The 12,558-nt window shown below is 44.6% G+C and overlaps 1 protein-coding gene across 3 annotated transcripts in view; it reads left to right on the forward strand.

Moving 5' to 3' along the window:
• The window catches only part of tpcn1 (two pore segment channel 1), a 132,669-nt gene extending 122,029 nt beyond the window's left edge, over nucleotides 1–10,640 (forward strand). For 2 of the 3 annotated variants that reach the window (XM_041202317.1, XM_041202319.1), the window contains 4 exons: nucleotides 6,418–6,502; nucleotides 6,735–6,874; nucleotides 9,515–9,595; nucleotides 10,116–10,640. In XM_041202317.1, the coding sequence (XP_041058251.1) occupies nucleotides 6,418–6,502; nucleotides 6,735–6,874; nucleotides 9,515–9,595; nucleotides 10,116–10,241 (432 nt within the window). In that variant the 3' untranslated portion in view covers nucleotides 10,242–10,640. The remainder of the gene's footprint in view (nucleotides 1–6,417; nucleotides 6,503–6,734; nucleotides 6,875–9,514; nucleotides 9,596–10,115) is intronic. The other variant, XM_041202318.1, reaches the window with a different exon arrangement.
• The last annotated feature ends 1,918 nt before the right edge of the window (nucleotides 10,641–12,558 follow it).

The following is a 12,558-nucleotide window of genomic DNA, read 5'->3' on the forward strand; positions in this document are numbered from 1 at the left end:
TGGCTGAAGAGGAGCTGGAGGTTTCCGATGGAGATGAGGGTGAGGAGGACCTCGAAGGCGACAATGACGGGGATGAGGCCCTTGCACTGGCCGTACGAGGCAGGTGCACTCGGGAGGCCTTCATTGCTGCTAGAGGAGCATGTGGAGGCTGATGACAATATGCAGTGAGGAGACGCCATAGATCCTCACATTGCATCTATGAATGTTTGATTCCAGACTGGCTTATGGCATTGCATATATCCTCTGTGATAATTCTCCTGTCGTGGGGACGCCGTAGAGGCCCTAAAACTTGCTCAGTTGCAGGAGGATGATGACGATATGGTGAGGACACTCCGTAGATCTTCACATAGCCTCTGAGAATGTCTGACTCCTGTCTGGCTGAGGGAAGGTCGCTTGCGCTCTGTAATCAGGGCCATCTCATAGAGACACAACCATGAAACTTTCAAAGCATCTGATCCTTTGTCCGCCTTCAGCACCTGACCCCTCCAGGAGCACAGTGTCACTGGTCATATGCTGAAGAGATGGGGGCCAGCACCATCTTTAAGGTGCTGAGAGTGCAAAGAGAGAATGGTGGTACTCTGTGACTCCTGTCCACAACATTCTGGCAGCAATGACAAACACCGTCAAGATGCAGGCATCAGTAATGTGTCCAGGGAGTGAGACTTTGGTCTGAAGGCTGCACAAAGCACAGGGAAGAAACCCTGGACTGAGACATCTGTCTTTATCTTGTGCAGAAAGGTTTCACATCTAAGTGTCACGAACACTACTCATCAGAACAAGGAGCCATAGGCAGGAAGACATTCTTGGGAGTTTATTGACAATAGTGAACAGTATGTACAAGTGACTAACACACGTGCCCAGGCTGTGTAACATCTTAATTTTCCTAACCCTGTCGCTTCATCTTGGTGCTCCCTGGCCATCCACAGTGGAGGTGGAGACAGCCTGCTGACTGCTACGCCCTGTCTGTGATGACCTTAGCGGGCGTCCTCTTCAGGGCCAAGACCTGGTGGGCCCCGGCCTGCTTTTGGGGGCTTGCTGTGTGGTAGTGGCACCCTCCTCGAGCTGTGGAGCTGGAGCTGCTGAGGTCATAGGAAGAGGGGATTCGAATGGGCCGGACACTCCCTGAGTCACCTGGATGGAAGCCCCGAGGTGTACACCTGCTGACCCTAGTCCCTATGGGTACCCAAGGGCCCCTGGCTGACTCCTGAAGCAGAAAGGATAGCCGGAGTGTGATCGAGCTTTCCCGCACCCCTTGCACCTGCACACTGTTGGAGGCCAACTGTGGCGTCAACGATGGAGTTGGGCCCACGCAGCAGTGCAGGAGCAATGTCCTGCACCAAGGACTCCATGGTGGCCGCCATCCTACCAGTGTTGACCTCGGTTCAATGGCATGCCAGCGCTATCGCCTCAGCCTGAAGGCGGACAGACTCCTCCATCATGCCTTGCAATCTGAGGAGTGCAGCGGATATCCCTTCCTGATGTTTCCAAGCTTGCCTAGCAGCTCCAGCAACTGTGACGTGACCACGTTCAGAGGCTCGTCATCTGACTCCGACTCAGCAAATATCTGGCCTCCAGCATTTGTCTGAGTGCTGGACATCTGGGAAGTCCCTGTTGTTCCCTGCTGTGGATCAGACAGTGCGATGTGCTCACAAGATTGTGATCCCAAGGCTAGGTCTCACCGAGGTGTATGTCTCTACTCTGGTGGAGGGTGTGGTTGAGCGCTGTGACAGAACTTCAAGGAGGGTGTCTCCTGATTCCTTTTCAAAGGTTTCCTCAGGGCTTGATTGGAGGCCCTGGGTCGTGGACTCCGTCTGCTATTTCCCAGATGTGCCTGCAAAAGCAAGGGGAGATAATTAGTGCAGAGCAGTGGCCTGTGAAACAGGACACATATGTCACAGCATGGCTGTATGATGGATGTTGCACTGCTGGATCCTCACTTGATAGAGCACCGCCAACCTTACTGTCAGCGCAGGAACGATCCAGATCCTCGCCGGTCAGCTGGATGACTCTATTTTCAAAGTCCGTGAGGACCTTGATTTCAGGCATTCTTCCACCAGTCTGTGACCTCTCCCTGTTGTTGTGTGCCAGCTTGTCCTGCATGAATAGAGATGGAGAGAATGTAAGCAGCATGACTGCCAGGCCAGATGAGAAGTGTGCCTGGCATGTGTGGGTGGTGAGTAGTCCCATGTACGGGATGAAGCCAATGAAGGTATGTGTGAGAGTGAATGGTGGTGTTCCTTGAACTGGCAGTGAGTGAAAGACCAGTGGATGAGTGATGGGTTTGTGAGTGTGTGAGTTGAGAGTGATGAAAAGAGTGACTTACCCTGGTAGAACAGAGAAGATCATTCATCCTCCTGCGGCACTGGGTTGTCCTCTTTTGAAGGGCACTGACCACCATTGCCACTTCCTCCCAAGCCAGATTAGTGAGGTTGCTGCCCTTCCTGCAACCAGAGTGAGTGAGGGGACATCATGGTGAGTCTCCACTGCGTTCAAAAAGTGCTCGAGAAATGTGTCATTGAACCTGGAGGCTGCAGTCTTTTTGCCTTTCAGGGCCATGTCTTCTTTGCAGCAGTTGTGGGCTGGAAGTACTGAGAGGTGTGTGTGCTGCTGGACTTTAAATATGACACCCTGCGTGCTGAAGCGGCGAGGTGATGGTGTGGTGGGCAAATGAGAGCCTGCCCGCCATGGAAACGGTGTGTTTCCTGGGAATGCATAATTAATACAGTGGGTTTGGGATGATACAGCATGAAAAGCCGCGATTGCAACCGAAAGTAAAACATTGTTTTACCCACCCACTACTGCACTTAGTGCAAATCTGAGACGATTCTGCCCTTTGTGTCTGTCTTCATAGAGGAAAATACTAAAAACCTCCCAGAAATAATAGAGAATCAAGGGACTAGTATAAACGAGAGACTGCAAGATATTAATATAAGTAAAAAAAATAGTACTAGAGAAATGAATGGGAATTAAAGTAGTTAAATCTCCTGGACCTGATGATCCACATCTCAGTGTTGAAAGAGGCGGCTGTAGAGGTAGTAGATGCATTGGCGGTCATCTTCCAAAATTTAATAGATGCTGGAATGGTCCCTACGGATTGGAAGGTGGCAATGACCTCGCACATGGTCAGGGTAAGATAGCGAACCTTCAAGTAGCATGTGTTTGCAGCAAACCATCAGCTTCACACATTCCTTAATTCATTAATCCTCTTTCACTCACATACTAACAACCTCTGTCAACCACGACAGATACCTCACATTCATAGGTTCACCTTGCCCTCATGCACTGCTGCAAGCCTCACACTCACATCTTGCACACATTGTCATCTAATCAACCAAGACAGGGACACCATTGAAATTGATTGTACCACACTCACTGATGCACTTCTCTCTCCCTTGCAAGACAAAGTGATGCACAGCTACAGACAGTAGTGCCTAGCTGGTGGAAGCCAGCCACAGCTGTACATCCTCATTCTGCTGGAGGAAACAGTGAATGGCAGTATCCACATACATAATCCTACTTTTCACATTCCACTACCCCCTCATCCCACAACCACTTCTATTTAAGAAGACTAATGGAATGCTATCCTTTATTACGAGAGGGATTGAACATACAAGTAAGGATGTTACGCTTCAGTTATACAGGGCATTGGTGAGACCGCAGTTCAGATACTATGTGCAGTTTTGGTCTCTTTATTTAAGGAAGGATGTAAATGTTTTGGAGGCGGTTCAAAGGAGGTTTACCAGATTGATACCTGGAATGAATGGGCTGTCTTATGAGGAAAGGTTAGACAGACTGGGCTTGTTTCCACTGGAGTTTAGAAGAGTGAGAGGTAATTTGATTATGTATACAAGATTCTGAATGGTGTTGACAAGGTGAATGTCAAAAGGATCCTTTCTCTTGTGGGCGAGTCCAGAACTAGGGAGCACTGTTTTAAAATTAGGGGTCACCCTTTTAGGACAGAGATGAGGAGAAATATTTTCTCTCAGAGGGTTATGCGACTTTGGAATTCTCTGCCTCAGAAGGTAGTGGAGGCGGGGTCATTGAATATTTTTAAGGCAGAGGTAGATAGATTCTTGTTAGGCAAGGGAATCAAAGGTTATCGGGGTTAGATGGAAATGTGGAAATTGAAATACAAGCAGATCAGCCATGATCTTATTGAATGATGAAGCAGACTCAAAGGACTGAATGGTCTACTCCTATTCCTATTTCTTATGTTCTTATGATTTACAAGCTGCAGGTGGTCTAAGCATGTACCGCTTGCCTTGCCTTGGACACCCCCCACCACGCGCGCACCCCCCCCCCCCCCCCCCCCCCCCCCCCCCCCCACCCCCAACAACCCCTCTCTCGGTCATCCCAACATAACTATACACATGTGGCAGCCTCCTGTAAGACATCTAAGAACTGAAACTTGACCAAGCAGTGGTCCAGAAGCAAGAACTGGAAAAGGGAGAAGAGACTGATAACGAAGCAACACTGTCACTCTCAGATACTGTCACTGTGTATACCTTAGCATGCAGCTTAGGGGTGGGTTCTGTACATGAATTTCCTGCAGGCAGGGCAGGGGAAAAGGGAGGGCTAGATGCCACATGATTTCTGCTGCAGAAAGCTCAGATGTGGACTTTGATGGGCAGCATACAGCAAAAGGCTGATAGCTGAAGCTATGTACATGCTTGGTGCTTTAGCAGGCCTGTGAGAAAGCTTTTGGTCATTATCAAGGAACATGGAGGATCTAGTATCCACCTTGCACACAGCTTTGTGCAGAGCTTCGAGCCCATCCTTTCCAGCACGAAAATGGTGGCCAAATCCATTAGCACACTCGTGGGACACAACCATATTTGATGGTCGATGTCTCAGCTTCCATTGCAGCACAAGCTGAAGCCACCCAATGTCTGAGTGATGCTGTGGAAGCTCAGACTGAAGACCTGCATGTTGCCACACTACATCAGTCTACTACCATTATGGCTGCAGAGACCAGTGTGCAAATATGTCTCACAGCAATCCAGCAATCTGTCCTCCAACACATTGCTGGCCCAGTGGAGTGGCATTTGCTCCATGGAGACAAAACCTGCTAGCCTCTTTCAGGATGACAGCAATCATCCTCCTATCACTCCACTCCACCAGTATCCTTGTTGTTGCCTGTCAGACAGCCAGCGCAGACTGCTGCCAGCCATGCTGAAATGGTATAGTCCAAATCAGAGCCTTGTAGGGCCAGAGCTTTTCAAAGTTATCCTGCAAGGCCATTTGCAGTATCCTCCATGAAAGTCAACAACTTCTGCTAGCTATGCTGCAGCTGCAAATGGCTGCAGAGGTAGCACTGTGGAAGAGCACTAAGACAGGCAAAGGCACACAGAAGACAGGCACCAAGGGAATACACCAGGATCATTGGTTGGCATTTGTATTAAATTTTGGATATTTCAATTTTCAAAGTTGGTTTTATGGTGGCTTTTATTTCACCTTTGTGACCAAGAGGAAGTTGTGGTTGTGTGTTACAGAGGGAAGGTAAGATGTGAGACTGTTGTTGAACATAAGATTGTCATTGCGTGCACTGATACCACAGTCGAATGAACTAAACATGGGAATTGTTGGTAGCCACCTCCTTCCTCTTCCTCTTCTTCCTTCTCAGCTGTTCTCCATACATCTGGTGGCAAGAGTTGTGCCCTCATGATGGTGAGGTTGTGCAGGATGCAACAGACCAAGGTATATCATGACATATGGTCTGATGTGACTGCAAGGCTTCTCCAGGCAGCAGAACATTGCCTAAGCATGCCCAATGGTTTGCTCATCTTATTTGGCAGATATAGCTCTTGTTATAAGCACATGTGCATGAGTTGCACACCAGAATCATGAGCCAGAGGTGATCAGAAAGCTCATGTCGCCCAATAGCCACTCTGGAATGTTGTGATGGCTCAAATGTTGATATTGAGTGACTCGCGCTGAATAAAGGCATCATGAACACATCAGACATTGACCTGCATGATATGCTGAGTATGGTTGCACACCAGCTAGACATTGAGGGAATGGATCCCCTTGCAGTTGCTGCATATCTCTGAGTGTTAATGTGACACCCGCAATGCAATGTATGTGCAGCCATTGGCACCCTGCACTAGTGGGAAGCCTGCTATCCTGGAAAAGCCACATTGGTTCTCCTCCTCCTCTTTAAAAAGTGCTGCTGGGTGCATCCTTCCTGCTGCTGAATGCATGTTCAGCAATGGGAAAGGAGGGCACTAGCTGGAGCATTGATGCCGAAAATGGCATCAAATCAGCGTTACTCTGACAGATGTCATAATCTACCTACTGTGCCTTATTTCCAAGTGCCCCTGCTAATGGCTGGCTTACTGTGATAATTTCTTAATGATTTTAAAACTGGGTTTATTTTGCATAACAATCAGTTGTAACTTCTCTTTTTTTCTTTTTTAGGTTGTACTTACTATTATCGTTGCATTTATTTTGGATGCATTTCTGTTCCGCATGAATTACAGTAGAAAAAATAAAGATGAGGAAGGTATGTGTAATCTATATGAACTTCCACTGCTGATATTTTATTTTTGCTGTTGTGTGTCATCATATTTTGTCTTTTAGTTTAGTGTACCTTGTGGCAAGTTTTTCTTTTGCATTTAAATGTGATCAGTTCATACCAGAGATTGGTATAATGGGAACGGGTCATGCTTTAATTTTATGTTTCTTGTAACAAGATTTTGTATATATTTTGCATTCTGATCTTTTGTCTATAACAGATGAAAATGGAATTGTTTTTGAGACCGAGGTTGACAAGGAGGAAATTGATAGACTTCTTGAGTTCAACAAACAGAACGGTTCCCCATCTTCTGAGATCTCTGGACTTTTTAAACTGTCATCCAGAATGGCAAGCAATGATGTATGTAGTTTCTCTTTCTTGTATTCATTGTTCTTCTTTTATTTGAGATTTAACAATTTGTTATGATTCCCTAATTATTAAATGTAGGTAATATTGCCATTTCTAAGTCTCCACATCCAGGATGACTAAAGGTAGTATATAGGCAGGCAACATAAGAAAATTAAACAAACCTGAAAATGACTGTGTTCCTTTCAGGCTGCGTATTGCCAGTTTTTTGTATTGCATTATATTTTATATAATATTAACTTTGAAATTCATGAATTGAATACCATTGAAATCCAGGATATGATGAGATACATGTTTACCACTAGGTGGCAGTTTTAGCCCTTGCATGATATTCAGTTTGACAGATGAAGTACTTTCACGATCAACTATTAACATAAATTATTTTTAATTTCCACAATATCTTAGTAAGTTTACTTAGGAAACACAGCCATGTAGACTTGGAGGTCTCGAATTTAATCCTTAGTTATTGCTGACTTATTCAATTATAGCATAGGCACTACAAAAAATTCTGGGGATAGAGAAATCAAGACAGGTTTCTGCATGTGAGCATTATCTGGTGGTCTCTGCTGCAAGTGCACAGGCAAGCATTGAGTGAGGACAAGATTCATCATAATTGTGAAACCCCTTTCGTTGAATGAGCTTCTGCTCATTGTCCAGACTAACTCATGAATAATGGTTACCATCAGTGAGGCAATTGAAGGTGGCGAGTATTCTTGAAAGTATATCCTTGCAAATTGTAGAAACCTTCAACGGAGAAGGGAGGAAAGAAAGAGGAGAAAATTGGAAACAAAATCGTTTGCCAGTGTTAAGTGTTCTATATTTAATTCCCCAATCTTAATACTTGCAGCTGTAGAATTAAAAAAAACTAAACTTAATTGTACTTGATATGCAGAATGTTCTTTGGTTGATTGTTTTCCTTACAAAATGTTCTTAGAATGATTTGAGTAGAGTAAAAGTACTAGATCTTACCATACAGGGACTGGGAGGGAAAAGACCTGAATGGCCCAAGCAGTCTTTTTTCACCTTATTCTTACCTTCATGACATTGTTTTGAATCTATAGCAGTCCATTTGCCAAGCCCCTGATTTAAGCCATTCCTGAAGAAAAGGGGCAGATTGAAAGCAAAGGGCTCACCTTGGGCTGCTCAGACATATAACTCAATGTACCCTTCAAAGTGGCATTTACGGGAGCTGACCTAAAAGTAGTTACCCCATTATGTTTTGCTAGGAATGTTATATGGATTGGATGTAACCAAAGGAAAGGAGAAAGGGAAAATAGTTACCAACACCATTGATGAGTTTGACTATACTGTTATATTGAAGAGAGTTTTAAGCCCCTGAGTCAGCTGGTATATAAAAATGAAAAAATCTGTAACCTGACCCTAATCCACCATTTCCAATTTTACCGGAAACAGATAATGCAGGAGATGGGTTTGTCATTTAAATATTATAATGAGGCTGCCTGCCTCACAATTAGCCGCTATTTTAAATTCAGTCCTGGCTGGCTGCAGTTCTTGGACTTCAGGCAACCTGTTGGCCAATGGAAGCTGAGTACTGCTACATCCAGGAAGGTACAGGCCTTTCCACCTAGCTGCTGAATCCAGTTGGCCCTGCTGATCAAACATCCTCCCTGCCAACCCTGAGGTAGATCCTTCTGATCTCCCCTCACCCACCTGCTCCTAAGGCCTCTCCATTACCACCTACCTTTCCGATCCCCTGAAGCTGCTTCTATCTTTAAACCCAACCCCCCCACTGCCTGAGAACTCACATTTCCTCCACCATCAATTGTTCCGATTTTCCCTCCCACTAAAGGCCTTAGATATCCACCACCAACTCCTCTAATTTCCCCCTCCATCATGGGTAAGGCCAACAATCTCCTCCACCAACAATCCTTCCAATCAATCCAAAACATTTCACCATCCTCCAGCTCAACCAAGGCCCCTGATCTCTCCCCACCCACCCACCTACTCTCTCCACAAAGTCTCCAATCTTATGTATCACCAAGTCTTCCAATCCCGCTGTCCCACCCACCACAAGGCCTCTGATCTCCTCCATTTATTTGTGTTTCTCATGTGTGGGTGCAGACTCGATGGGCCGAAGGGCTTCTTCTGCACTGTGATTCTGTGATGTGATTCTGTGATCTACCCCTGTGGCCTCTCATCCTCAACCCTGAGGCCCTTCTGATCTCTTCCACTGTTGAGTCTTCCAATCTCTTTGCCCTACCACTCCCAGCACCCCAAGTTCTCTGATACATCCCACCCTCCATTCCCTGGCTGTGACCATGTGTCAAAAGCCTGCATCTGCAGGAAGCGTCCATCCCTCCACCCAGCCTTGATGTGGCTGGCTGCAACTGGGAAATGGAAGCAGAAAATGTTAACCAATTCCTTTAGTTAGAATCAGTAGGACCTAAGGGAAACCCATTCTTCCATCCTTTCCAAATTCAAAATATCCCGTCCTGCCACACCACCAGCAGCCCCCCCCCCAAACATCCCCCCGGCCCCAATCTCTGCTTCCTCCCTGCCTCAGCAATTATTGGGACCCATGTTTTTCATTTCAGAAGCAGCTTCTTTTTCAAGAGGACCTTTAAGATTATCTTAATTTTTATGACATGTAAACTATTTCTTGTTTTATTACAGCAGCTTAAAATGGTTTTTATTGGCAGAAGATCAAGAACTAAAAGTGATCTGAGCATTAAAATGTATGAAGAGGAGATTCAGGTATGAAAACCTTAACAATGATGTACATACTTATATTTACCAAATAGACAAGTCCATTTAGATAATTTGACTTGTCAGATAGAATATATTTCAGAGTGAAATATTTCTGTAAAATTGCCCACAAAAACATACTCCAGTGAAGAGTTAACTTCTTCATAAAAGTGAGGGCAGAAATTGATTGGGGCAGGAATGAGATGGCAATACTATTGGTTTTATAAATGGAAACTGCTGATCGGGACAGCAGTTGGACAAAAGTTACCAGCTATGATAGAAACAGAATAAAGGAGATTTTTGTGGGTTAAGTTCTTAGAATTTGCTTGTGGAGTGTGATTTGCAGCTCAATTTGTTCTCATGAAGGTTGCAATATGTTAAAGCGAACATCAATTATTAACTATGCTGTACATCTAAATATATTATCAGAAAGAATTGTGCCTACTGCTTCAGTTAGATGCTGATATAATTTTTGCCAGCTCCTGGCCCACACAATGTACAGCAATAAAAATGTCTCCCTTTCCAACAGGAATGGTTTGAAGAATATGCCCGAGTAAACCAAATGCAGTTTGACCAACCACTGGAATGTATTTTGAACTCAAGTACTCACCAGCCTTCTGCGGAATTACGACAGCGATCTCAGACTGTAACTTAGAAATATAATGTACTAATCCACTATGCAATAATTATTCATTGTTACTTTATATTTCATGATTTGCACACATGCACTTGGGAATGTTTTGCCAGTTGTAAGAGCTACTGTGTTGGCAGAATCTTGGCAAGGGCTAGAATAGTGAGGGATAGTGGCCATATTATTGAGAAATTTTATCTGATCATTTTTATCTGTGGTAAGTTATATGTAACATAGGGCTGAATTTTATGCTGACCGGGCAGGCACGTGCCTGACCCAATCCGATCAGGCGGGAAATTGTGCGAGATGATGTCGGGCAAGCGCCCCAACGTCATCCTGCGCTCATGATATTTTGGTCGGCAAGTACACTTCTGACTTTTGCACGCACACGGCGACAATTAAGAGGGCAAAAAAAGCCCATTAACGGCGCAATTGTCTGTCATTTTATGTAGCCTGTTCAACTTTACAGTTGGCAGATGGGTGAATCGGCCAGGCAGCCATTACAATTTTCATCAAACCTTATCCAAGGGCGGGATGAGGTTTCCATTAATAAATAAAATAAAAATATAAATCTGTGGACAGCATTTTTATAATCTGTATGTTCAGATGCCTGATTGTGATGCTTGGACATTTTTTTCCTGATATTAAAAACTTTATTTCCTGGGTTTCGGGTCTTCAGCTCCCTGAGGCAGCTCTCTGCCTTCAGGTAGCTTTCTGTCAGCGCTCGCCTGCGCCTGCGTTGATGTCATCACCCACTCTCCTCCCGCCCCCATCCTAGCAGCGCTTCATGTTGGCTGGTTGTTAAATCGCGGTTGGGGGCCGATCACAGTCAGCGGTCCGTTTCCTGACTGCTCCCGGGCCCACCGATCACACTGCCCACCGAGCTAAAAATTCAGGCCATAGTATCTCTTTTTAATGTGTCCGCAAAATATGTAAGAGGTATTTTAGGATTCTTTAATTTTTTTAGCTTTCTTCCACCACTTTCATTTGACATATAGCCTTAACAAGTGCTTTCTGGATAGCTACTCTCAAAGCTTCAGTATAATACCTATCCAACCAGCACTTTGTTTATTTGCAGCAAGTCAGTTCTCATTGTCTGAGTCTTTATCGTAAGATGTAATGTTCTTGTAAGAGTCACTGTTTCTTGCTTGACAAAATTTAATTCCCAAGGTCTTCTATTTGTAAGCCATAGTGTTGAATGCAGGGAGACAGGTTAAAGTATTAATGGAATATTAGCCTAACATTAGTTTAGAAATGTAGTCATTTCAGATACAGTTACCACTACACTTAGGAAGTAGACCAGAAGTTCAATTCCTGTTCTTTTTCTAGAAGCTTATTGATGTTAAATTTGTTTTTTGACCAATGTAGACATTTACAAAATCCATGTCTTGCTAAGGGTGTGTACACATTTTGTAAGAATTGTCTTCAACTTATGCTGTTTCTCTGATTGGACCAGGCAGTGTTATGTGTTGAATCCTGAGTGTGTTTCAGGCAGTGCAAAATTTAACATTTGTTCTTGTTCACAGAACTTTTATATTACTTGGTCATGTCTATCACCCCTAAATTATTATTTTGCTAATACCAGGAGTAATGCTTTCTGTTTAAATCATCTTTTATCTTTAATATGTTATTGTTTGCTGGTGAAACTGAAGGAAATAGCTCCGCTGAAGTACTGGAACAGTGTGCTTTCCAGTTATCAAAATGAAGTGAAAGATAAAGTGGTAAATCTACTTTGGTTACCTAGTATTTGAGTGCAGTGACACAACTGCCTGGATTTCCATCTTTGAAATGTGAATTGCGAGTCGGGTCATTGCCCAAAGTTGCAATTCCACCTCCTACCCGGCAAAACCCATGCTATTTTCATTGTGGGGATGGGGGGCACGCTGGAGTCAGGGGCACCACCTCTAAAAGCAGGCCACAGGCAGAAGCAGATGCCAAGGCAGGCAGGTTAGGAGGTCTGTCTCCATTCCTAGGGACATCAGCCCATTTAGGGAGATGAGTGTGAGGCCCCCTAACACACATCCCCCTCAAACCCCCCCATGCCCCCTCCAAAATCCCCATGTTTACCCATTCCCCGCCCATGCCCCCTTCATACCCACTCATCCAGTATACACAATGTGCAGAATTCTTGAATCCTATAATAATATTGGGAAGTCAATAAAACTTTCAAAATAAACAAAGTCTTTAAAACAGACCATTTAAAAATATTCTATTAAGTGTTCATAAAACTGTCAAAATAAATAAACTCTCAGCCTCCTTGACAGCTGTGTCAACAACCCTGCTGAACTGAATCAATTAGTGGGGTTTGGAGCTCAGCCAAACTTGCATGATGAGATTCTAT

Source organism: Carcharodon carcharias, chromosome 13 (genome assembly GCF_017639515.1).
Source record: "Carcharodon carcharias isolate sCarCar2 chromosome 13, sCarCar2.pri, whole genome shotgun sequence".
Lineage (NCBI taxonomy): Eukaryota > Metazoa > Chordata > Chondrichthyes > Lamniformes > Lamnidae > Carcharodon > Carcharodon carcharias.